General features: G+C 43.5%; 1 protein-coding gene across 1 annotated transcript in view; it reads left to right on the forward strand.

The window, feature by feature from the left end:
• Nucleotides 1-25,656, forward strand: part of LOC138974746 (polyketide synthase ThaQ-like) — a 201,450-nt gene that overhangs the window by 83,266 nt on the left and 92,528 nt on the right. Inside the window, exon 5 of the mRNA XM_070347473.1 lies at nt 4,637-4,857. Coding sequence (XP_070203574.1) covers nt 4,637-4,857 — 221 coding nt within the window. The remainder of the gene's footprint in view (nt 1-4,636; nt 4,858-25,656) is intronic.

The following is a 25,656-nucleotide window of genomic DNA, read 5'->3' on the forward strand; positions in this document are numbered from 1 at the left end:
ACAGCTGTGATGGTGAGAGGGGGTAGGGGTGTGAGTGGGGGAGAGAGGAGGAACACACAGCTATGATGGTGAGAGGGAAGGGGGTAGGGGTGTGAGTGGGGGAGAGAGGAGGAAAACACAGCTGTGATGGTGAGAGGGAGGGGGGTAGGGATGTGAGTGGGGGAGAGAGGAGGAAAACACAGCTGTGATAGAGGGAGGGGGTAGGGGTGTGAGTGGGGGAGAGAGGAGGAAAACACAGCTGTGATGGTGAGAGGGAGGGGGTTGGGGTGTTATTGGGGGAGGGAGGAGTAAAACACAGCTGTGATGGTGAGAGGGAGGGGGTAGGGGTGTGAGAGGGGGAGGGAGGAGGAAAACACAGCTGTGATGGTGAGAGGGAGGGGGTAGGGGTGTGAGAGGGGGAGAGAGAAGGAAAACACAGCTGTGATGGTGAGAGGGAGGGGGTCGGGGTGTGAGAGGGGGAGAGAGGGGAAAAACACAGCTGTGATGGTGAGAGGGAGGGGGTAGGGGTGTGAGTGGGGGAGAGAGGAGGAAAACACAGCTGTGATGATGAGAGGGAGGGGGTAGTGATGTGAGTGGGAGAGGGAGGAGGAACACACAGCTGTGATGGTGAGAGGGAAGGGGTATGGGTGTGAGAGGGGGAGAGAGGAGTAAAACACAGCTGTGATGGTGAGGGGGAGGGGGTAGGGGTGTGAGAGGGGGAGGGAGGAGGAAAACACAGCTGTGATGGTGAGAGGGAGGGGGTAGGGGTGTGAGTGGGGGAGAGAGGAGGAAAACACAGCCGTGATGGTGAGAGGGAGGGGGTAGTGATGAGAGTGGGAGAGGGAGGAGGAACACACAGCTGTGATGGTGAGAGGGAGGGGGTAGGGGTGTGAGAGGGGGAGGGAGGAGGAAAACACAGCTGTGATGGTGAGAGGGAGGGGGTAGGGGTGTGAGAGGGGGAGAGACGAGGAAAACACAGCTGTGATGGTGAGATGGAGGGGGTCGGGGTGTGAGTGGGGGAGAGACGAGGAAAACACAGCTGTGATGGTGAGAGGGAGGGGGTAGGGGTGTGAGTGGGGGAGAGAGGAGGAAATCACAGCCGTGATGGTGAGAGGGAGGGGGTAGTGATGAGAGTGGGAGAGGGAGGAGGAACACACAGCTGTGATGGTGAGAGGGAAGGGGGTAGGGGTGTGAGTGGGGGAGAGAGGAGGAAAACACAGCTGTGATGGTGAGAGGGAGGGGGGTAGGGATGTGAGTGGGGGAGAGAGGAGGAAAACACAGCTGTGATAGAGGGAGGGGGTAGGGGTGTGAGTGGGGGAGAGAGGAGGAAAACACAGCTGTGATGGTGAGAGGGAGGGGGTTGGGGTGTTATTGGGGGAGGGAGGAGTAAAACACAGCTGTGATGGTGAGAGGGAGGGGGTATGGGTGTGAGTGGGGGAGAGAGGAGGAAAACACAGCTGTGATGGTGAGAGGGAGGGGGGTAGGGATGTGAGTGGGGGAGAGAGGAGGAAAACACAGCTGTGATGGTGAGAAGGAGGGGGTAGTGGTGTGAGTGGTGGAGAGAGGAGGAAAACACAGCTGTGATGATGAGAGGGAGGGGGTAGGGTGTGAGTGGGGGAGAGAGGAGGAAAACACAGCTGTGATGATGAGAGGGAGGGGGTAGGGGTGTGAGTGGGGGAGAGAGGAGGAAAACACAGCTGTGATGGTGAGAGGGACGGGGTAGGTATTTGAGTGGGATTCGGGTAACATACATTGGGTGGAACCCATACCAATGTGCCGTATTTTGTACGCTTGATTGTCTAAAATACGATGAGTTCGGTCGGGGGAAAAAAATCACGGCCATAACAAAAATCGTAGACTATTTCATAGGTGCACCTGGTTAAACAAGCCTTTGTGGACTCGATCATCGCAGTGGAATTATTAGAGTTGTTCCCGCTGTTCAGCTAGGACCAAACAGCTGTTCAATGACACATGTAGAAAAGGTTACCTTCATAGTTACGATCTTCCGACAGCAATGGGCAGTTATAAAAAAAAAAAAAAAAACGTATTTCAAAGTTGATAGTCAATGTCTGTAATATGATTAACAGCTATTGTGTTTTCAGCGTAGCAATAGGGTCCGATATTTAGACGAGACAAGTACAATGCTTACGAGTCGAAGACGAGTCGCATTATACTTGTTCGAGTCTAAATTGGACCCTATTGCTACGCTGAAAACACAATAGCGATAATATAGCTGTTCTGACCTTGATTTGTTGTTCTAAACTTACAAAATGACAGTTTTTGCGTCGATGCGTTGATCTCGGGTTTTGATAGCAGACGCTGTTTCTTATGCGCATTAGTTTTGTGCAGGCGCCACACTGACTTTGGAAAAATACTCGATTTGACAACACAGCTGTTAAACAGCTTTGTATTAGTTTATTCGTATACAACAAAAAGAAGTTTGAGTTTTTTAAAATTTTGAACAAGACTACTTATGAAGAAGACCAAAACACAACATCAACGGAAAACTAGAAACAACTGAAGAACTAGGATGCAACAAGGAGAGGAGAAGAGAACAGCTAATCCGAACAACGCGAGCAGACGGCAGCGAAGTTTTCAGTTTGGGTGAATGGCATTATACTTGTCTCGTCATGAAGCGAATTTTTTTAACATCAGTTATAAACGACTACATGAATGTTAGTGCCATGGGTTGTGCATCAATACTTCAGAGGGGAAGTGGGGTATTTAGTGTGGAGTTACGAGATAAGAAAAGCCGAATGCGAAAGTTTGTGTCAGTCGGCAACGGCTGAGCTCACACAGGCACACAAAAACGGCTGTTCCGTTTTACTCCCATGTTTGTACTACATATTTCGACTTTCGGCATTTTGTGGTATTTAGGGACAGAAAATAATTGGTTCATTCCCGTTTCATCGGGAAGTTAGCAGAAAAGGGTATGCATCAAATGCAAATAGACGAAATCCGTGAATATGCTGTCAAAAGCACGACGGAAATCGACTGCCAGCTTTATCCAATGCATTCATCAGGTCTATAGTATCATCAATGAGTATTATAATTGTACTAATTTTCTAGCCTTCATAATACAAACCATGATTTTCAAGAATAGTATCCCAAATAACAGTGGAAAGTCGTTTCGCTAAACACTTCGCAAAGATAATATAATCTGTGTTAGTAAAAGAGATTGGTCTCTGGTTCCCGAGATCATCCCTGGATAATTCTTTACCTTTCTGAATTAAAGTCAGGACTGAATGTTTCTGAGTGGTAAATAATTCACCTTTAGCAGAGGATGATATAAACGAGGCGTGAACAGCATTCCCAATCTTAGACCAAACAAACGTTATACAAACATGTGGTTTGGCCATTCATACCCGATGCAGAGTCGTTATTTAATAATTTAAGGGCAGCAGTTAATTCCTCTCAAATAATATCAGATTCCAAATCCTCCTTTTGGTCAATGGTGAGAGATTGTATATCCAGACCATGTACAAATTCCTTAGCATTCGTTCAGTTAAAGTCATGGTACCTCTCGAAATGGACGCAACAACCTCTTGTTCTCTACTGCTCATGCGCTCCACACCTGCATCAGTAGAAATTACATTACACAAGAGATACGCAAGATAGCAAAATAAAACAACCTGTTCTGGATAGATAATTGATTTGCGCCTTCGATAAAAAAAAAAAAACAAGTCGCGTAAGGCGAAATTACTACATTTAGTCAAGCTGTGGAACTCACAGAATGAAATTGAACGTAGTCCGCCGCTAGTGCAAAAGGCAGTGAAAGTGACGAGCCTGTTTGGCGCTGTAGCGGTTGCGCTGTGCTTCATAGCACGCTTTACTGTACCTCTCTTCGTTTTAACTTTCTGAGCGTGTTTTTAATCCAAACATATCATATCTATATGTTTTTGGAATCAGGAACCGACAAGGAATAAGATGAAATAGTTTTTAAAACGATTTCGGAAATTTAATTTTAATCATAATTTTTATATTTTTAATTTTCAGAGCTTGTTTTTAATCCAAATATAGCATATTTATATGTTTTTGGAATCAGAAAACGATGAACAATAAGATGAACGTAAATTTGGATCGTTTTATAAAAACAATTTTTTTTTTACTATTTTCAGATTTTTAATTAGTCTGAATCGCTCTACACACACACACAGACACATACACACATACACCACGACCCTCGTCTCGATTCCCCCTCTATGTTAAAACATTTAGTCAAAACTTGACTAAATGTAATGACGTAATGCAAAGCATCCGGTTATCTCGTTCTTCAGAGCACATAATTGTGCAGGCTCTTTATTGTTCGGGGATTGTCGTCAGTAAATGCGCACTGAAACGTTGTCTATGACAACAAGCATGCGCCATGTAAGCAGTTGTTATTGAGAAAAACAACAAATGTTATCAATTGAAAATGTTACGCCAGAGAAGCAATATTAAAACTATGGTGTTTTCTGCAGAGTTATACTTGCCTCGTCAAAATAACAGACCCTTTTGCTACGCTTAAAACACAATAGCTGTTAATACCTCTTTACAGATAGCACATTGGGAAAGTTAAACCCTCCTCAGGGGAGGGGGGGGGTGCAGGGGAACTAGAGAGATTCTCTGCTTAGTCCCCTTAGTGCATTTTAAGCTGCACTCATACTTTCATTCCCAGGTCTCTGCAGAAACACAACAAGAGGAAATCGCCATCGTGGGAATAGGATGTCAAACTCCTGGGGCAGACAACATCCAGGACTTCTGGCGCGTGCTGGTCGATGGCGAATGTCACGTGACCGATGTTCCCGAGGGTCGGTGGAATGTCAGCGCCTTTCTAGACACGGAGGATCGCATGGCGTATGGCAAAGCCTACGTCATGAAAGGAGGATTCTTGAAAGAGTAAGTTCGCATAGGACTGTGCTGCAGCCTGTAAATTAAAGTGTAACTAAACAGACATTTTGAAATGTCAGCTTTACTGAATTGCTTTATGTTTTGTCCAAGTAGAAGCGATACTGGACGATTTTTCCAACGTTTACTGTGTTTTCTGATTTACTACGATTGTTTAAAAGTGTTGAACCCATTTCAGATTTACCTGATTATCTTTTCTTGATTTGGTACTTCCAAAGAACAAGTGGTACTTTGAGTTCCGGTTTTATGTTTTAAACAATCAGAATTTTGTTCCTAAATAAAATCGTCTGCTGCCTGTCCCAGCAGAGTCGGCAACAAGCACTGCTTGCCACATGTGTGATGTTACCAACATAAATAGCCATACATTGGGCAAGGTAGCAATGTAAATGAATTGGATCTAACGAATGTGCTTGTACTGCATCTCTGGCCTTTGAATTCACTCCGAATGTACTGGCTTAGCGTGAGAGGCAACATCCTGTCGAAATCGTAAGCACGAGGCTGACTGGGAGATTATTATTCGAAGAGCATGCTGAAACGGATTGTAAGTACAATATTTTACATGTTCTGGACATTTCTGTTGATCTTTCCTTAACTGTAATTGTTTCCTTGATTTAAAACCCTAGGGCTTGTATTTTCAGTTGTGATACTAAGCACGTATCTTTACCACAGTATCCGATCACTTCACACTTGAATTTTGGATTGATGAAGTGGAATTATTTCTGAATCTAATTTATTCCTTGTTCCCCCCCCCCCCCCCCCCGCCCCCTGCTCGATTCCTTTTTTCGCCACATATGTATTGTCGTGTGAGGGGGTAGATGCGTGTACTGGCTGATTTTTTTTTACTTCGGTCAGATACAGATGATTGGAAAAAAAAACTTGTCAAGGATTTCAGAATTTAATAGATCTGTTCGAAGTTTTTACGGGATGGGTCCTGTTACAATACAGACTGAATGTGCCCAAGATGAACTGTTGATTAAACATACACACACAAATGAATCTCTTGAGTTTGTTATGCGGCGAATGTCCAGTTTCCACCACCACGTCTGTGGTATGTTTGTATACTGTTTGATTGGATAGACTGACGTGCATTCTCTCGCAAATGTGCGCGCGTGTGTGTTTGTCTGTGCCTCAGACTTATTAATCAAAGATGATGTTGCACATTGCAGATCTATGCGACAGAAGCAAGTGGACAAGACAGCTACATTTGTCGGAGCAAAGATTCAACGGTAAGCTCTTTTAGCCGAAGACAGCGAGCCTGGGTGCATGGAAGATTCTATCATGTTCGTGTGAGTGCTGCAGGGCTATTAGACGACTTTTCATTATTCTTGATTTGGAGATCCATGCAGGGTATTAGAAAGTGCAGAATATACACGTTTGAACAAATACGATGTGTGTTTGCTCTGAAAAAGGAAAAGACGCAAAAAAAAACCCAGTGTATTTGTTTAAAGTATCACAAATATTTATTACCTGTATCTGCATGTTTTGATAATGATGAAGGGTAAATTACTTTGACGTGTGCTTTTTTTTTTAACCACACTGATAACGAATGATAGAAACACAGACACACTTAATAACATATCCACAAAAATTGTAACAATAAATGTAAGCTGAACAATGCCTGCAACACATTTCAGGCCTCAGAAGGAAGTAATTATTAGATTCAGACAGAGAGAGAAAGCCCAACACGAAACCAGTTGTGACATTTTTTATTTCATCATGTAATATTAAAAACACGACAACAACGTATTTCCTGTACTTAGTATCGTGCAATTATGGATTGCAAAGTATGTCTAATTGAGTGGCATAAAGAGGCACAGTTGCATGAAAAAAGGTTGGTTCACCAACTCGGATCTTGACTAGGATCAGGATTTTTCATGGACACAACCTAGAATTTAACATCCTGGGGGGAGGGGGGTATTGCGCCTTTCACATCAAGATGTAAAGACATTTATTCTAAATAATACTTATTAGAAGGGAAAAAAATCAAACAAACTACAACAATCGTTCTGAGGGGAGAGAATTACCTCTACCGAAGAAATTACCTCCCTTGCTTTTCTTGTCGTGACTTATGTAGAGTAAAGTGAATAGAAAGTGAATCAGTCAGTAACAAACAAAACAAGAGGCGAAGCCATCAAGGCTCACGTAAGAAATCGACAAACAGTAACACAAACTCAATCACTCCGTCACACACACACACACACACACACACACACACACACACACACACACACACACACACACACACAGAGGTGGTTATAAGGGTACCTTGGCATTTGTGTGCAGAATTTGTGTGTAAAAGTCGCACACAACTACCTAAGGTCGGACCCAAACTTCTACAAAGTCACACACAAACACCAACAGTTAGTACATTGGGCAAGAGTTCACACACAAATGCCAACGGTTCACACCCAAACTACTAACAATTATACAAGGGCAGGTAACTCGTGTTTTCTTACTGTCAGTAGCAAGACATACTATATCATGAGTTATCTCTCTTGGAAATGATAATGAATTTATTCATGTACTGCTTAGTCCATAATGACCGTTTTTAAACTGCCACAACTTTTTTATTTTTCATCGGAACAAGATTGTTCTCATACCAAATTATTCAGAAGAGTATGTAGATTACATCTATGCAATTTGAATACAATAATTACAATATTTAAAGAGAATCATACTTAAAAGAGACTGAAAATTAGTTCAGTGATTTGGGCAGCCCTCTCAACAAAGGTAAACTCGCAACTTTGGAGTGCACCTGTCCAGACCCAACCTAGTTAACATTAATTTTTTTGAGAATATTTTTGAGGGGGGAGCAGACTGGAGAACCCGGAGTAAAGCCCCGAAATGTGGCCTGAGTCGAAACAGAAGTTGTGTTATTATCTCTCTTTCTTTCCCTTAGTGGGGACAAGAAGCGAAGTCTGTTAGCGCATTGCGCTGGTTCGAATCCCGGATTGGGGAGGCAATATTGGTTGCTCCATAACTGAAAACTGGTTCCCTGATGTCAATAAATTGTGACCAGCCGCCCCAAATACGCTCAGATTCGAGTGGGCGCTCCAAATTGTTCATTTCCCTCTCTGTATCTCTCCATCTCTTTGTGTATCTGTTTTAATGGAAATGAAATTTGGCTATTTATACCGCGCTTTATCTTATCATACCAAGGCAATTACCTCAAAGCGCCATGGTCTACAACCAAATACCTAATTTGATATAAGAACAATATTGTTCCTATGCAAAATAAAGAAGTTGTGGCAGTTTAAATACGGTCATAATGGACTAAGCAGTGTACGGCGACCTGCATGGCGCAGTGGTAGCGCCTTGGACTTGTATTCATACGGTTGCGGGTTCGAACCCTGGTCGCCGCAAATTAATTTGGCCACGTGCTCTACCATCTTACATTGTTTAGTATGTATGATAGTTATTTGAGAGCTTAGAGTTAGATAAAGTCCCCTAAGATCCTATAATTAGAGCTGGGGTTTATAGTCTCTTTGATAAATTCATTATAATTTCCAAGAGAGATAACTCAGGATATAGTATGTCTTACCTGCCCTTGTATAATTGTTAGTAGTTTGGGTGCGACCTGACAGGTATTTGTGTGTGAACTCTTGCCCAGTGTCCTAACTATTGGTGTTTGTGTGTGACTTTGTAGTAGTTTGGGTCTGACTTTAGGAAGTTGTGTCCTAACTATTGGTGTTTGTGTGTGACTTTGTAGTAGTTTGGGTCCAACCTTAGGTAGTTGTGTCCTAACAATTGGTGTTTGTGTGTGACTTTGTAGTAGTTTGGGTCCGACCTTAGGTAGTTGTGTCCTAACTATTGGTGTTTGTGTGTGACTTTGTAGTAGTTTGGGTCCGACCTTAGGTAGTTGTGTGGGATTTTTACACATTCTATATTTATTACTCATTAGGTCACGATCAGGTCACTAACATTCGTGTGATTTTGGTCATGATGTGACCCAAAGTGGTTGGCGGGACCCCAAAAAACAATAAATTTGATTTGACTAACATTCGCAGCTTTGGTCAGGTTAAAAAGAGACCTGCCTGCGCCTGTGTGTTGCATAACCTACTGTGGACCGAAGTCAAGGACTGGGTGGCCGAGTGGTAACGCACTTGCGGTCGGAAGCTGTACCCACGGAATACGCGCGATATAAGCCTCATATTGATTGATTGATTGATTATTTTCTGGGAGCATATTTCAGAAGCAGCTATAAATTACATCCAGTGATGCAGTCCACCTGACCTGATCGTGACCTATACTGCTGGCGCAGGGATTTATTTATTTATTTTATTTTTATGTTATGCAATTTATATCGCGCACAATCATATTCATGGCGCAGGGATTTATTTATGCTGTGTGAGATGGAATTTTTTTTACACAATACATCACGCATTCACATCGGCCAGCAGATCGCAGCCATTTCGGCGCATATCCTACTTTTCACGGCCTATTATTCCAAGTCACACGGGTATTTTGGTGGACATTTTTTATCTATGCCTATACAATTTTGCCAGGAAAGACCCTTTAGTCAATCGTGGGATCTTTAACGTGCACACCCCAATATAGTGTACACGAAGGGACCTCGGTTTTTCGTCTCATCCGAAAGACTAGCACTTGAACCCACCACCTAGGTTAGGAAAGGGGGGGAGAAAATAGCGGCCTGACCCAGGGTCGAACACGCAACCTCTCGCTTCCGAGCGCAAGTGCTTTACCACTCGGCCACCCAAGGATCAGTACTTTGAAGCTCCATATCTCTGAAACTACAAATAATGAAATTGCTTAACTGGCTATATAATTATGCTCGGAAAGGCCATTCTTCTACTTTTTACATTTAGTCAAGTTTTGACTAAATGTTTTAACGTAGAGGGGGGAATCGAGACGAGGGTCGTGGTGTATGTGCGTGTGTGTGTTTGTGGATTTCCACCCATATGCGGACCAAATGGGACCAAATGGAGTCGTCCATCGCTATATCGCAGCAATTTGCGGACATCGGCCGAAAAATGCGACTATCTGCGGACGTCCTCAAATAGGCGGTCTTTGGTCCACAAATTGCTGCAATATAGTGACGGACGTCCGCAAATAGCTGCACCTCCCTAAAAATGGAAATGCAAGTTGTCCTCATATTGCTGCAATATAGGTGTGGACAACGAGCCCTGTTTTACACACATTTGATATCCATTGTCATATCCATTTTCAGATTATACACAGATTTCACACATTTGCAGAGCAGCTCTGTATTTAGTGCGTACTGTTGCAAGCGATTTTACGTAGTTTTCAAACTGCTGTAAAATATGAACCAGATAAAGCACGTCAAAAACAAAAGCAGATTTGCGGAGGACACTTAATGGCTGTCCGATTAGTAAATAGTGTGCAGTTGCTGTCTTATGTTCACTTCCTCATAAAGTGTGTAATACGGGGTAAACAAGGTACACACATCGTAAACATGCATTTTTTTGTCATTGAGGTAAAGATAGTCGTTGGCGAATTTCATCCCTCTTTATGGTCTACCAACGTGTTAAACAATCACATAAGTGAACAAGGTGTTGTTAACTGCAACGTGTGTGTACCACATGTACAGACATGATTTACACTACTCGTCAAAAAAAAACCACCTTTACACATATGCGTTTGAGGGCAGATCTTTCTGATGAGTCTGTTGATCGTAAATCCAATTATATGACTGGAAAGGCCGTTTATTCCCCTAACTTATTCAGTAAACAGATTGAGTTTACATGACGTAGTGTCGATACAGTGGAACCAACAATACAGACACCCCCCAATATCAAATTCACAAAATCAAGGTTCCCGCGTTAAAATTGACAACAAATCAGAACTGCTAAAATGAAACATGTTAAGCATGTCCTTGGACAGAACAATCAAATCTGCATCCAAATCAGTCAGCTTTGTTCACATATCATGTCTACCAAGGACGCGGTGTAGGTGCCAATCCTCTCAAAAGGCATAAAAGGCAGTTTTTGAAGCCGTTTTAGCGGGTAATGAGACAAAAAATGATACATTTGAGTAGCGAGACAGTGAGAGTGAGAGAGAGAGAGACAGTGAGAGAGAGAGAGACAGTGAGAGAGAGACAGTGAGAGAGAGACAGTGAGAGAGAGAGAGAGAGACACAGTGAGAGAGAGATAGACGCCAGTGAGAGAGAGAGAGACAGTGAGAGAGAGAGAGAGTGAGAGAGAGAGAGAGACAGTGAGAGAGAGACAGTGAGAGAGAGACAATGAGAGAGAGAGAGACAGTGAGAGAGAGACAGTGAGAGAGAGACAGTGAGAGAGAGAGAGACAGTGAGAGAGAGAGACAGTGAGAGAGAGAGAGAGACAGTGAGAGAGAGAGAGAGAGACACAGTGAGAGAGAGATAGACGCCAGTGAGAGAGAAAGAGAGACAGTGAGAGAGAGAGAGTGAGAGAGAGAGAGAGACAGTGAGAGAGAGACAGTGAGAGAGAGACAATGAGAGAGAGAGACAGTGAGAGAGAGAGAGCTCTAGACAGTGAGAGAGAGAGAGAGAGAGAGAGAGAGAGAGAGAGAGAGAGAGAGAGAGAGAGAGAGAGAGAGAGAGACAGTTTGTTTGCTTAACGCACAGCCGACCATGTACCACGAAGGGTCATAAATTATCAGGGCGGTGCTGCTTTGACATATAACGTGCGCCACACACAAGACAGAAGTCGCAGCACAGGCTTCATGTCTCACCCAGTCACATTATTCTGACACCGGACCAACCAGTCCTAGCACTAACCCCATAATGCCAGACGCCAGGTGGAGCAGCCACTAGATTGCCAATGTTAAAGTCTTAGGTATGACCCGGCCGGGGTTCGAACCCACGACCTCCCGATCACGGGGCGGACGCCTTACCACTAGGCCAACCGTGCCGGTCAAGAGAGAGAGAGAGAGACAGTGAGAGAGAGAGAGACAGTGAGAGAGAGAGAGAGAGACAGTGAGAGAGAGACAGAGACAGTGAGAGAGAGGGAGACAGTGGGAGAGAGAGACAGTGACAGAGAGAGAGACAGTGAGAGAGAGAGAGAGAGACAGTGAGAGAGAGAGAGACAGTGAGAGAGAGAGAGAGACAGTGAGAGAGAGAGACAGTGAGAGAGAGACAGTGAGGGAGAGACAGTGCGAGTGAGACAGTGAGAGAGAGAGAGAGACAGTGAGAGAGAGAGAGAGACAGTGGGAGAGAGAGACAGTGAGAGAGAGAGAGACAGTGAGAGAGAGAGAGACAGTGAGAGAGAGAGAGAACAAGAACAAGAACAAGAACAAGAACAAATTTTAATTGTCTAAGGCCACAGCCCCTTACAATAGTGGTTAAAAATAACAGCAATAGTATCTGCACAGTTATAAATTATAGTCACGCATAAAATTCAACAAATACATTAAAACCCTGATGACATGTCACTGAACCTGATTTATAAGGGTTCGTCTCTTCTGTAACATGAAGAACACAAATCTGCTGAAGCTGTTCATCACATTTTCCTCATTACTGCCACAGAAATACACAAGTTGTTGTTGCAGCGTCTTAGAGTTCGAGATTTTTAAATACTTTGCTCGAAGGTCTTGATAAAAAGGACATACAAATACAACATGGTGTTCATCTTCTTTATCAGCTGTACAGAGAGGACAGTTTCTTGTCGTTTGGTTTGGTGCGTACCGAAACTTGTGAGCGTTGATTTCGGATACTCCTGCGCGGAAACGAGTAAGAGCAACTCTGTACTTAATATCTTCGATTAATTCAATGTATTTCTCTTTTTCCAAGCATGTTTTGTAACAATTATAAATGTCGAAACGTTCACTGCATTCTAAAAAGGAGAACCATTCTTGACAAAAACAATCTTGTAAACGTCTTTTAAACTCTTGTAAGAAACACTTCTCATTCCCAACCATTCCGTACATCCACACAGCAGCAAAACCATTACAACATAAAAGACTCTGCACATGTGAGACCCAATTTGTGTGGCCCTTCGATGCCAAATTACATAAAGCTTTATATGCAATCTTGGAATATCTTGAATCAGGTTGCTTCAGCAGTGTAAACCAGTATTTCACACATCTGACTGCAGAGTTAATATACAGCGGATGTCTTCCCAATTCACCATACACAATGTTGTTTGGAGTTCGAATTGTCACTTTCAGAAACTTTTTACACGCAAACAGGTGGACCCTTTCCACAGAGTCATATTTTCCATATCCCCATAGCTCTGAACCATACAAGAGCATAGGGGCGATCCGTGCGTCAAACAGTTTGAAAAACACCTTTGCCGAATGGCAGCCAAGTCTGTTCAGTAATCTAACGATTTCGATCACTCCCTTTTTCGCCATGGTTGTCTTTGTTTCTACTGCAATGTTCCAGCTCAGTTGGGTGGAAAGGGTTACACCGAGATATTTAAACGAGTTCACAATCTCAAGACGATCCATTCCGTAGAACCACTTCTCTTTCTGTGCAATGTGCCCGCCCTTTCTAAAAACCATGACCTTAGTCTTTGTCAAGTTCACGTTCAGACACAGTTTATCTGCAGAGCAGCGCAGAACATTAAGCTGGTTTTGTAGGCCTATTACAGTGCTGGATAACAGCGCAATGTCGTCAGCAAAAAGCATTACAAACAGTTCTAACTCAGACGGAGATAAACGTATCCCATGTCTGCCTCGTAGTATGACATCCTGCGCCAGTTCGTTGATCAGAAACGAGAAAATTGTCGGTGAGGCCACACAACCTTGTTTAAGGCCTTGCATACATTCAAAGAAATCAGTGTATTCGTTTCCGCACCGCACGCATGCTTTCACATTTTCATACATGCTCTTTAACACCTTAAATATATTGCCTTGTATGCCTAATCGAAAAAGCACTGACCAGAGCACGGGGCGCTTAATGCTATCGTGAGCCTTACAAAAATCTATGTAAGCTACATACAGTTTGGCCTTTTGTGAAAATTGTTTCTGGACGCAAGCGTAAAGGGTAAACACATGATCAATAGTTGAGTAATTCCTCCGGAAGCCAGCCTGGCTTTCATCTAAAATGTTATTATTTTCTGACCACACAGACAGGCGGTCGTTCAGAACAGACATAAAAATTTTGCTCATCGTACTGGTGAGGGAAATTCCTCTGTAATTATCAGGGTTATCACAGTCTCCTTTTTTATGTAACGGCACAATAATGGCCTTGGACCACTCTCTTGGGTACACCCCCTTCTCGAGAATGTTGTTGAACAATTTAACTAAAAAGGGTAAAATAAGACTTTCAGACACTTTCAACATTTCATTCAACACACCATCAAACCCTGCCGCTTTACCATTTTTCAGATTTCTGATTGCTTTACTAATTTCAATTTCAGTTATTTCACTGTCAAGAATTTCGTCACTGATACCTGTATCAGGCAACTGATCGTCTTCGGGTTCACCTTCAACTGTATCGGTATTTAAAACATCCTTAAAATGTGAGAGAGAGAGAGACAGTGAGAGAGAGAGAGAGACAGTGAGAGAGAGGCAGTGAGGGAGAGACAGTGAGAGAGAGACAGTGAGAGAGAGACAGTGAGAGAGACAGTGAGAGAGACAGTGAGAGAGACAGTGAGAGAGAGACAGTGAGAGGGAGACAGTGAGAGAGAGACAGTGAGAGAGACAGTGAGAGAGACAGTGAGAGAGAGACAGTAAGAGGGAGACAGTGAGAGAGAGACAGTGAGAGAGAGACAGTGAGAGAGAGACAGTGAGAGAGACAGTGAGAGAGAGACAGTAAGAGGGAGACAGTGAGAGAGAGACAGTGAGAGAGAGACAGTGAGACTGAGAGACAGTGAGAGAGACAGTGAGAGGGAGACAGTGAGAGAGACAGTGAGAGAGACAGTGAGAGGGAGACAGTGAGAGAGAGACAGTGAGAGAGAGACAGTGAGAGAGAGACAGTGAGGGAGACAGTGAGAGTGAGACAGTGAGAGATACAGTGAGAGAGATACAGTGAGAGAGAGACAGTGAGAGATACAGTGAGAGAGAGACAGTGACAGAGAGACAGTGAGAGAGACAGTGAGAGAGAGACAGTGAGAGAGAGACAGTGAGAGAGAGACAGTGAGAGAGACAGTGAGAGAGAGACAGTGAGAGAGAGACAGTGAGAGAGACAGTGAGAGAGACAGTGAGAGAGACAGTGAGAACGAGACAGTGAGAGTGAGACAGTGAGAGAGACAATGAGAGAGAGACAGTGAGAGAGACAGTGAGAGAGAGACAGTGAGAGAGAGACAGTGAGAGAGAGACAGTGAGAGAGAGACAGTGAGAGAGTCAGTGAGAGAGAGACAGTGAGAGAGACAGTGAGAGAGAGACAGTGAGAGGGAGACAGTGAGAGAGAGACAGTGAGAGAGAGACAGTAAGAGAGACAGTGAGAGAGACAGTGAGAGAGAGACAGTGAGAGGGAGACAGTGAGAGAAAGACAGTAAGAGAGAGACAGTGAGAGTGAGACAGTGAGAGAGAGACAGTGAGAGAGAGACAGTGAGAGAGAGACAGTGAGAGAGACAGTAAGAGAGAGACAGTGAGAGTGAGACAGTGAGAGAGAGAGAGACAGTGAGAGAGAGACAGTGAGAGTGAGACAGTGAGAGAGACAGTGAGAGAGACAGTGAGAGTGAGACAGTGAGAGAGAGACAGTGAGAGAGAGACAGTGAGAGAGAGACAGTGAGAGAGACAGTGAGAGAGACAGTGAGAGAGAGACAGCGAGAGAGACAGTGAGAGTGAGACAGTGAGAGAGAGACAGTGAGAGAGAGACAGTGAGAGAGAGACAGTGAGAGAGACAGTGAGAGAGACAGTGAGAGAGACAGTAAGAGGGAGACAGTGAGAGAGAGACAGTGAGAGAGACAGTGAGAGAGACAGTGAGAGAGACAGTGAGAGAGAGACAGTGAGAGAGACAGTGAGAGTGAGACAGTGAGAGAGAGACAGTGAGAGAGAGACAGTGAGAGAGAGACAGTGAGAGAGACAGTGAGAGAGACAGTGAGAGAGAGACAGTGAGAGAGACAGTGAGAGTGAGACAGTGAGAGAGAGACAGTGAGAGAGAGACAGTGAGAGAGAGACAGTGAGAGAGACAGTGAGAGAGAGAGACAGTGAGAGAGTGACAGTAAGAGGGAGACAGTGAGAGAGAGACAGTGACAGAGAGACAGTGAGAGAGAGACAGTGAGAGAGACAGTGAGAGAGAGACAGTAAGAGGGAGACAGTGAGAGAGACAGTGAGAGAGAGACAGTGAGAGAGAGACAGTGAGAGTGAGACAGTGAGAGAGAGACAGTGAGAGAGAGACAGTGAGGGAGACAGTGAGAGTGAGACAGTTAGAGATACAGTGAGAGAGAGACAGTGAGAGAGACAGTGAGAGAGAGACAGTGAGAGAGACAGTGAGAGAGACAGTGAGAACGAGACAGTGAGAGTGAGACAGTGAGAGAGACAGTGAGAGAGAGACAGTGAGAGAGACAGTGAGAGAGAGACAGTGAGAGAGAGACAGTGAGAGAGAGACAGTGAGAGAGACAGTGAGAGTGAGACAGTGAGAGAGACAGTGAGAGAGAGACAGTGAGAGGGAGACAGTGAGAGAGACAGTGAGAGAGAGACAGTGAGAGAGAGACAGTGAGAGAGACAGTGAGAGAGACAGTGAGAGAGAGACAGTGAGAGGGAGACAGTGAGAGAGAGACAGTAAGAGAGAGACAGTGAGAGTGAGACAGTGAGAGAGAGACAGTGAGAGAGAGACAGTGAGAGAGACAGTGAGAGAGAGACAGTGAGAGTGAGACAGTGAGAGAGAGACAGTGAGAGTGAGACAGTGAGAGAGACAGTGAGAGAGACAGTGAGAGTGAGACAGTGAGAGAGAGACAGTGAGAGAGACAGTGAGAGAGAGAGAGTGAGAGAGAGAGAGAGACAGTGAGAGTGAGACAGTGAGAGAGAGACAGTGAGAGAGAGACAGTGAGAGTAAGACAGTGAGAGAGAGACAGTGAGAGAGAGACAGTGAGAGTGAGACAGTGAGAGAGAGACAGTGAGAGAGAGACAGTGAGAGAGAGACAGAGAGAGAGAGACAGTGAGAGAGACAGTGAGAGTGAGACAGCGAGGGAGAGACAGTGAGAGAGACAGTGAGAGAGAGACAGTGAGAGAGAGAGACAGTGAGAGAGAGACAGTGAGAGGGAGAGACAGTGAGACTGAGAGACAGTGAGAGAGAGAGAGAGACAGTGAGAGTGAGACGGTGAGAGAGAGACAGTGAGAGAGAGACAGTGAGAGAGAGACAGTGAGAGAGAGAGACAGTGAGAGAGACAGTGAGAGAGAGACAGTGAGAGAGAGAGAGACAGTGAGAGAGAGACAGTGAGAGTGAGACAGTGAGAGAGAGACAGTGAGAGAGAGACAGTGAGAGAGAGAGACAGTGAGAGAGACAGTGAGAGAGAGACAGTGAGATCGAGAGAGAGACAGTGAGAGAGAGACGGTGAGAGAGAGACAGTGAGAGAGAGACAGTGAGAGAGAGACAGTGAGAGTGAGACAGTGAGAGAGAGACAGTGAGAGAGAGACAGTGAGAGAGAGAGAGAGTGAGAGAGAGACAGTGAGAGAGAGACAGTGTGAGAGAGAGAGAGAGAGAGAGAGAGAGAGAGAGAGAGAGAGAGAGAGAGAGAGACAGTGAGAGAGAGACAGTGAGAGTGAGTCGGAGTCGGAGTCGGAAATTTTATTCGTTTGGCCTCCGGCCCATAACAAGACTGGTGACACATTATACAAGCGAACAATGTTTAAAATAAGCAGAAAAAGCAACATTATGGACCTGCATCTTGCAACTGAGCATTTTCCAGAGAATCAGTGCGAAATCGTAGTGCTTTGTAAATATACGTTGCTAATTGTCTTACAGTGAGAGAGACAGTGAGAGAGAGACAGTGAGAGAGAGACAGTGAGAGAGAGACAGTGAGAGAGACAGTGAGAGAGACAGTGAGAGAGAGACAGTGAGGGGGAGACAGTGAGAGAGAGACAGTAAGAGAGAGACAGTGAGAGAGAGAGAGACAGTGAGAGAGAGACAGTGAGAGAGAGACAGTGAGAGAGAGACAGTGAGAGAGAGACAGTGAGAGTGAGACAGTGAGAGAGACAGTGAGAGAGAGACAGTGAGAGAGAGAGACAGTGAGAGAGAGAGACAATGAGAGATTGAGACAGTAAGAGAGACAGTGAGAGAGAGACAGTGAGAGAGACAGTGAGAGAGAGACAGTGAGAGTGAGACAGTGAGAGAAAGAGAGACAGTGAGAGAGACAGTGAGAGAGACAGTGAGAGAGACAGTGAGAGAGACAGTGAGAGAGTGAGACAGTGAGAGTGAGACAGTGAGAGAGACAGTGAGAGAGACAGTGAGAGAGAGAGACAGTGAGAGTGAGACAGTGAGAGAGACAGAGAGAGAGAGAGAAAGACTGTGAGAGTGAGACAGTGAGAGAGAGACAGTGAGAGAGACAGTGAGAGAGAGACAGTGAGAGTGAGACAGTGAGAGAGACAGTCACACATCATTGGTCCGGTTGAGTTGGCCACCGTCGTCAGCTGGATAGTTTATTGTCTCCGTGTTCCCGTCAAACCCCCGTTTGTTCTTTTAAACAAGGATTGTTAATTGATATGAATACTAGGTACAACTTGGCAAATTAAAACAAGTTAACTATATTATGTCCATATGACGAGAATGAGTTCTGAATATAAATTAAAAGACTTTAGCCCGGGACAAACACTACTCTCAACGCAGACGCCTTCCAACGCATATAGATAGGGAACTGTTCCGTACAATTTTGGTTGGAATTAAACTGTTCTATTGTGGATGGTCACTATTATTCAGTTGCTCTGGATCGCACGCGATGGTCGGTTGGGCAGTCAGATATGTTTGTCAGTGCCAGACCTATTAAGTTAGGGGATGGTTGGAATACAACATAGGGTAGATATACGGTTCGGAGGTCTTTTCTACACGTTATAAAAAAAGTAGGCAGATGGGTTTTATTTTTTTTTTAAATTATAGCTAGTTTACGTCATTGAAACGATCAAATGGCTAGGAAGATTTTCTTATCTTTTCACCGTACCACATCATCTTTGGCGAGGGGGTTGGGGTGCACATAAAAAATATTCTTACTCACACACAAAAACAAAAAAAATCAGAATTCGTTGCCCACTAGATGCTTCGTGTAGCTATAAGCCACCGGGGCGTCCTTATTGCGTGCCTCACGAGAAACAGATCGCGTTCCAAAAATACACGTAATGCTGTGTTGTCGTATTCTTTGTGCTTTGGTTTATCGTCTCTACTTAAAAGGACCCTATTCTGAGGTCTCAATTCTTTCCTATCATCTTTCCGACTCATGCAATGTCACTTTTCTTTGAGGGTTTTTGTGAGGAGTTGTGAGCTGAGAATACAGGCGTGTAAATAAAACGCGAAAATCACACCTTGACTTGATCGGACAGACTGGTTCATGTAAGAGCACTTGACAGTCTCTGCCGGTAGGATCATAAAATCGTGGAATCTGCTGATGTTCGTACTCCCCATCTACTTAGCTTCGTCTAAATAGGCCCACTTCAAACATCACACGCGGAAGACACAACTTGAGCTGGACACCACAGCCATGTGCGAACCACGCACCAAAGACACCACGCACCAGTCAGCATTGAAAAAAAATGTTTTCGCGAGAAATTGACATAAATAAAATCATTTTGAATTGTTAAAAAAAAAAGGAGAAAAAATAAATCAAAGACGGACTCTTGAAGAAGTAACGTTTCACTCAGATATATTTTATCCAGCCGGACATGTCTTTCATTGATCCCTTTTCTTCTGACAGAAAAAAAATAACACAAGGGAAATGAACACATGTAGATAGAATTAAAAGCAAACGGCAAGTTGTGTGACAAATGTTACTGACCACCACGTGCATGCGAATATTTGCTGCCCCCCCCCCCCCCCCCTCAACATCGTAATCGTATCGGCTCTGTACCCCTTTACCTTCAACCTCTCCCCGGACCCCAAGCCCCCCCCCCCACCCCATACCCTTCCTTTCTTTTCAGTAAATCGCCCCTCAGTCGGAGCGGCAGTTGTCACCACGCATCCGACTTTTTTTTTAAAGTAGTATCTCTTTTACAAAGCTGATCTGATAATAAAATATCTTATTTTTGTAAGCAAACGACCAAATCGCATCAAACCATATTATTGACAGTGCATATAGAAACGGTAGCAACATGCAGGCATGGGAATGGTCCTCGGTTTCACTAATTTCAGAGGTTTAGAATTAAAATTTCAGAGGACAAAAAACATTTTTAGAGGGAAAAAAGTCAAAATGTAAACATTTGAAAGGGCGTTTTATATGCTCAAATCACTCAAGCGTCTTTGAACAGAATAGTTTTGAATGTGGAAATGTTTATTGACTGAAGCTCGTGTCGGTGAGCCAAGTACATGTACTATTGACTTTCGACCATGTACCAACTTCCACAGGATTTGATCCAGAATCCTCTCCCCCCTCCCCCCTCCCCCTTTCCCCCTCCCCCCCCCCCCCCCCTGATTTCAGAGGTTTTTCCTTTCAGCTATTTGCGGGGGAAAAGTGGGTGAGGGAAAGCCTGGATGGTTAAACGGGGGTCGTGCCATGCCAACTGTCACCTGATGGTAAAACAAAAACAAAAGGTTTAGAGGAACCGACTTCCTTTTGTTATCGCGCAGAATATTTTAATATTTTGTTCAATCAACCATCAATTTTGCACATCAACCCCAACGCCAACGTTGTTTCAAATAAAACTGAATTGCACTCCGTCCTAAAACTGAACGCTGTGCCTGCGGTAGTACAAAGTTAAAGGGATAGAAGAGCTTTTGAGGAACAATAAAACACTCTAACAATAGAACAAAACCACACACATAAATACAAAGGGAAAGAAAGAAGCAAAACAGATTTACAAGGAAATGAAATATGTTCATGGTTTGCTGTCGTTTTTGTTTGTTTTTGTTTTTAAAGCACACTGATACCATGATATAGGATACGTTAAATGTAAATGATAATTACAATGCTGAATATTTTGACGTCGACCAGAAAAGATGCTTTTTTTTAACACAATCTTAAACTTTTCTTGGTTACAAAATCAAATGAACCTTAGAAGTCGATTGTTTAATACCATTTGTCACTTTAATAGAGGTTGTTTGACTCAGTTGCCGACTTCTCCGCTTAATTTCAGTTTTCTCTTCACACTCTTCGTTTTCATGTGTTACACTTTTCCCGGCCTCGCACACGAGGGAGAGCATTCATTGGAGCGATACGTTTTAAACAAAATTGTTTTTTATGCTTCGCTATTATCGATAACCTCAAATTAAAAAAGAAAAAAGGTTAAACTCCTGACCAGCGCACAGGGTACGTTAAATGTTAAATGGCCAGTGGGGAATGCAAAAGTGCGCGCGCACGTGTGCATATTTGTATGTAAATACTTTTTTTTAACCAGTTAGTGTCAATGTCGATCGAGTGTTATTTCGATCGCATTTTTAGTGGACACGCGTCATCAGATTCAAACATACGCATACTTTCGTAGAGTTATAAGAGAGAGGGAAAGAGGTGGCAAAGTAAAAGATTTTAAATCAAAAATTGTTAGTGTATTTTTGCGACGAGACAGACACAAAAGTATGTTCTACAAAAGAAGTTCATACCCATGAAATACTCTCGAACGGGTTAGTCCGTAAGCCGTCGCGGCAACTCGGTGATTAGAACGGAATTACAGTGCAAACCTCGTATAGTGCAAACCTCGCAGGTAGCCTACCTGTAACAAATACTGATAAAACATTTTTTATTTATTTAATTCTGACTTGATTTTTTTTAATTTTTCAAAAAAAGGGAAAATTGCATTTGGTGGCTTAAACTTACCGCTACGGTTCTGTGTGTGTTATGTTTGTATTTGTGCATTTTGTGTGTGCTTGAGATGACGTATATACAATATTCTCATCGAGGACCCCGAACTCGTTCCAGCTGGGAAATGTGACGTTGGAACGTTGACGTTAATGTTGTTAAACACAAGCCGAAACAGTGATGAGATGGGTAGTTAAAATGTGATGATATTGTGCATGCTTGCTGCTACGGCTATAGCGGGCGAAAAAGAGGTCAGTCGTGCTTCACTGACCAGCCGTGGGCAATAAACCTGCAGTGACTGCTCTTGTTCAGCCGTTTTCTAGGGTTTCACAACTAGGTGTCACATCCTCGCAAGAAGCCATGAAGACCAAAATCGCGCCATAAATATGCCGTGCGTGATATGCGTCAAATCACGGCGACGACACAGAGATTATAGTCTTTATCTCTGTCGGCGACGTTCATCGCCGATGCCTTTGGTCAGAAAGGCGAGATTGAAAAGGTCGAACAGATTGCGAAATTACGCACCTAAATAAGAAAAGGTTGCCTAGTAAGCACCACTCAACCGTGTGCTGCCGAGAAAGACCATATTTTTTGTTTATCAAAACTTATATAGCACTTTCTTTATTTTTGGGAACAAGACGTATGAAACTCTTTCTGTCTGTTTGTTTGTCTCTGTGTGTCTCTCCGTGTCAGTCTGTGTGTCTGTCTGTCAGTCTGTGTGTCTGTGTGTCTGTGTGTGTGTGTGTGTCTGTCTGTCTGCTTAGTGACTCCGTTTCCCTCTCTTTTTCTGAAATCAATTCAAGTCTATTCATACTGGTCACAGGTAAACTATTTGTATGTCGCTGGATGTACTTTTTTTTTAAAATTACGCTTTAGCGTTTATGTTTTCCTGTAGTTGATTGAATTTAAACCCTAAGAGTGATATACAATACAAAATAAAATAACGGTTTTTTTCGAAAAGCTGTGCTCGCGATGCACTTACAGAATTTCTCGCTGAAACATCTGTCCGAGTCATTCCATGAAAAAGCGTACACGTATTGTTTTGAATCAGGGACCTATATTAGACATTTCCCCCTCAAAATCCTTTTCAGCATCTCTTTGCAGACAAAGAGGGTAGAAAATAAAACAAGTCGCGTAAGGCGAAACTACTACATTTAGTCAAGCTGTCGAACTCACGGAATGAAACTGAACGCACTGTACTTTTTCACCAAGACATTACAGCTTCGTCAATCCCCGCGAGAAGGAAATCGCTCACCTTCCACGTGCAAAACGCAGTGAAATTAACACGCCACAATAGCGCGGTAGCGTATTATGCTAAACAGGAAAGCGCGTTTATCTGTATTTCTTGTTAACTTTCGGAGCTTGTTTTTAATACAACCTATCATATCTATATGTTTTTTGGAATTAGAAAATGATAAAGAATAAGATGAAAATCATTTTTGGATCGATTTCTTATTATTTTTATCGTAAGACTAATTAATCTATTTTCGTTAATTGTGATCACATTTTAGCAGCTGTTGGCACCAGCAGGCTGGCCCTTCTTTGGCCCCTATTAAAAACCCTGGATGTTTACAATTTTCAGTGATCTATTGCAAGTGCTGGCAACCTGTTGGTTTCCCAGGATTAACTGTGTTAGTGAATTGAAACTTTAGAGTATGCACCAGAGCAAAAATGTTTTTGGTTACCAGTATTCTAAATGGAGTTTTTATTGTTGAAAGAGAGCAGGGTTCTGAGTGTTTTTCACAGTGGTAGATGTGTTGTTGACACTTTTGATGCTGTTACATGGATTTTAACATACTATTCCTACTGTGTTTTGTGGAACCTGATTGTGGGTCTGTGTTTTAAACTGTCATGAATAGTCCTGTGTAGGACTTAACTTTGGAAACAAAAAGTTTTTTAAGGGCAAACTGTGATCTGTGTATTTGGGTGTTAATTTTCTGACTGGCAATAGGACTTGAAAGGTGGGTGTGGATTTTTTTGTTTGTTTAATTTCTGCACACTTCGTGATGGAAACTCTTCATATGAAAGAAGCACACTTGGAGAGACTACATTCTCTTTGTCGTGTATGTGGAGAAAGATCAAAAAAGAAATATGACACTGTAGTGAAATTGTGTAGATATTCCACCGTAGAACAATATTTGCTTGTGAAAATGTGGACTAGCACTACATGGAGAACAGGGGGTGAAGAAACACATTCCTTTGTTTACACCCTCAAGGGCCGAGTTCTGGAAATAAACAATGATGAAGATAAGATCAGAGTGCTCATGAAGGAACAACTATTGTCTCTCCCCTCCTTATAGAACAGCATTGTCAAGTCCAAAGAAATGCAAACCTGTCTAAACTGGCCTAAATTACAGTGTTTCTTTATGGTTTTGATTTTGTAGAAGTGTTTATGTTCCTTCAGAGACAACAGAAAGGTGTTTTATTTCCTTCTTTGAGAAGTGTCTTTTTGTGAAACAAGTTTGAATACGATGTACTGAAAAAGATCTCAGCCTGCTTCTGTGATACAGTTTTAAAGAATTAACTGTCAGCAACTGACTCAGTGACTGACTAATAGAATAACCAGAGTTCTATAGACACAAACAGTGAATGTGAGAACCCTCTCTCTCTAAATGTTTACACAAGCAACAGGAGTACCGTTAGCTGCTATCAGTCTTGCCTGGCGCTCGGCCCCCCCCCACAGTGGAGTAATTAACCCCTTCCTGCCGGCTAATAGGATTCGGTAACCAGTGATCGGTGAGTGATTCTGCATGCAGGCATGCTGTACTTCACACTGCATTACTAACATTGCTTGTGGGATGTGGACATCTTGAGTAATTGGGGTGTGAATGGAGTGAAGATCGGAAGGGATTGTGCTGGGACAGGAATGCGTCTGTTTGTATTCTGTCTCTTTGATACACCACACACTCTTTGCATCTACTCTCGACCTTTTCATGCTTGGTATCATTTTAAAGCTGAATGTATCCCCTATAATCCCATGGGTTGCCCGATTATATTTAATCGTTTCAGTTATGTGTGTTAAGTCAAAATACACACTACCATACTTTCTGGCTGTAGCAGCCAGCACTAGCAGACAGCAGTGGAGCAAGTGTGTTATTTATAGCGGGCCTACTGCCAGGCGTGAGACTGACCGGGTTACGCTGCCAGGCCAGCCCAGCTAAAGAGTGGGCTCTGCACAGCAGTGCATGATTGATCTTCGGCTCAGCGGTTTGTTAAGTTGACGACCAGACAAACTCTTATAATACAGACATGTTGCAGTTTAATATATTTTAGGTATAGCAATTGTTGGTGTGTCTGTACGCTTTAAAAACCGCTGGGTTGAATATCAATCAATGTGCCGTGGGTTTCATGGCCAAGAATTCAACTTTCCAAAAACTGACCTTTCTTTATTTTGTTACATTCTAAAGTTCGGAACGTTGGCAATCTATTTGCTTTAGGATTTTTTCATTCTACAAACACGGATACATTTGCTGTGTATCCGATGGTCTTTACAACAGTTGAACCTTTCCAGAACGAACGCTCAAGGGATTGACTAAACATTCGCGTTAAGTTCAGGCGATCATTATGGCCAAGGTCACTTTTGTAACTCCACCACTATTCCAAATGATGTACAAAGAAAACACGATAGAGAAACAGACAGACAGACAGACAGACAGACAGACAGACGGACGGACGGACGGACGGACGGACATACGGACGGACGGACGGACGGACGCAGGGACGGACAGACAGACAGGGGGCCAGACAGGGAGCCAGACAGACAGACAGACAGATATACAGACAGGCAGACAGACAGACAGACTGACAAACAGAGAGACATATAGACAGTTAGTCAGACAGATAGACAGACAGACATAATTCACAATATTTTTTTAGTGAGGTTTAGCCTCTTCACAAGGGAAGGAGAACTTGGCCATACAAAACTTTGCACATACAAAAAAGTAATCCGGAACCGATGCAACAAAACAGAGGAAAGAGACAGAGAGACAAATCGATGTGTAATTTTCGAAAA

This window comes from Littorina saxatilis, linkage group LG8 (genome assembly GCF_037325665.1).
Source record: "Littorina saxatilis isolate snail1 linkage group LG8, US_GU_Lsax_2.0, whole genome shotgun sequence".
NCBI lineage: Eukaryota > Metazoa > Mollusca > Gastropoda > Littorinimorpha > Littorinidae > Littorina > Littorina saxatilis.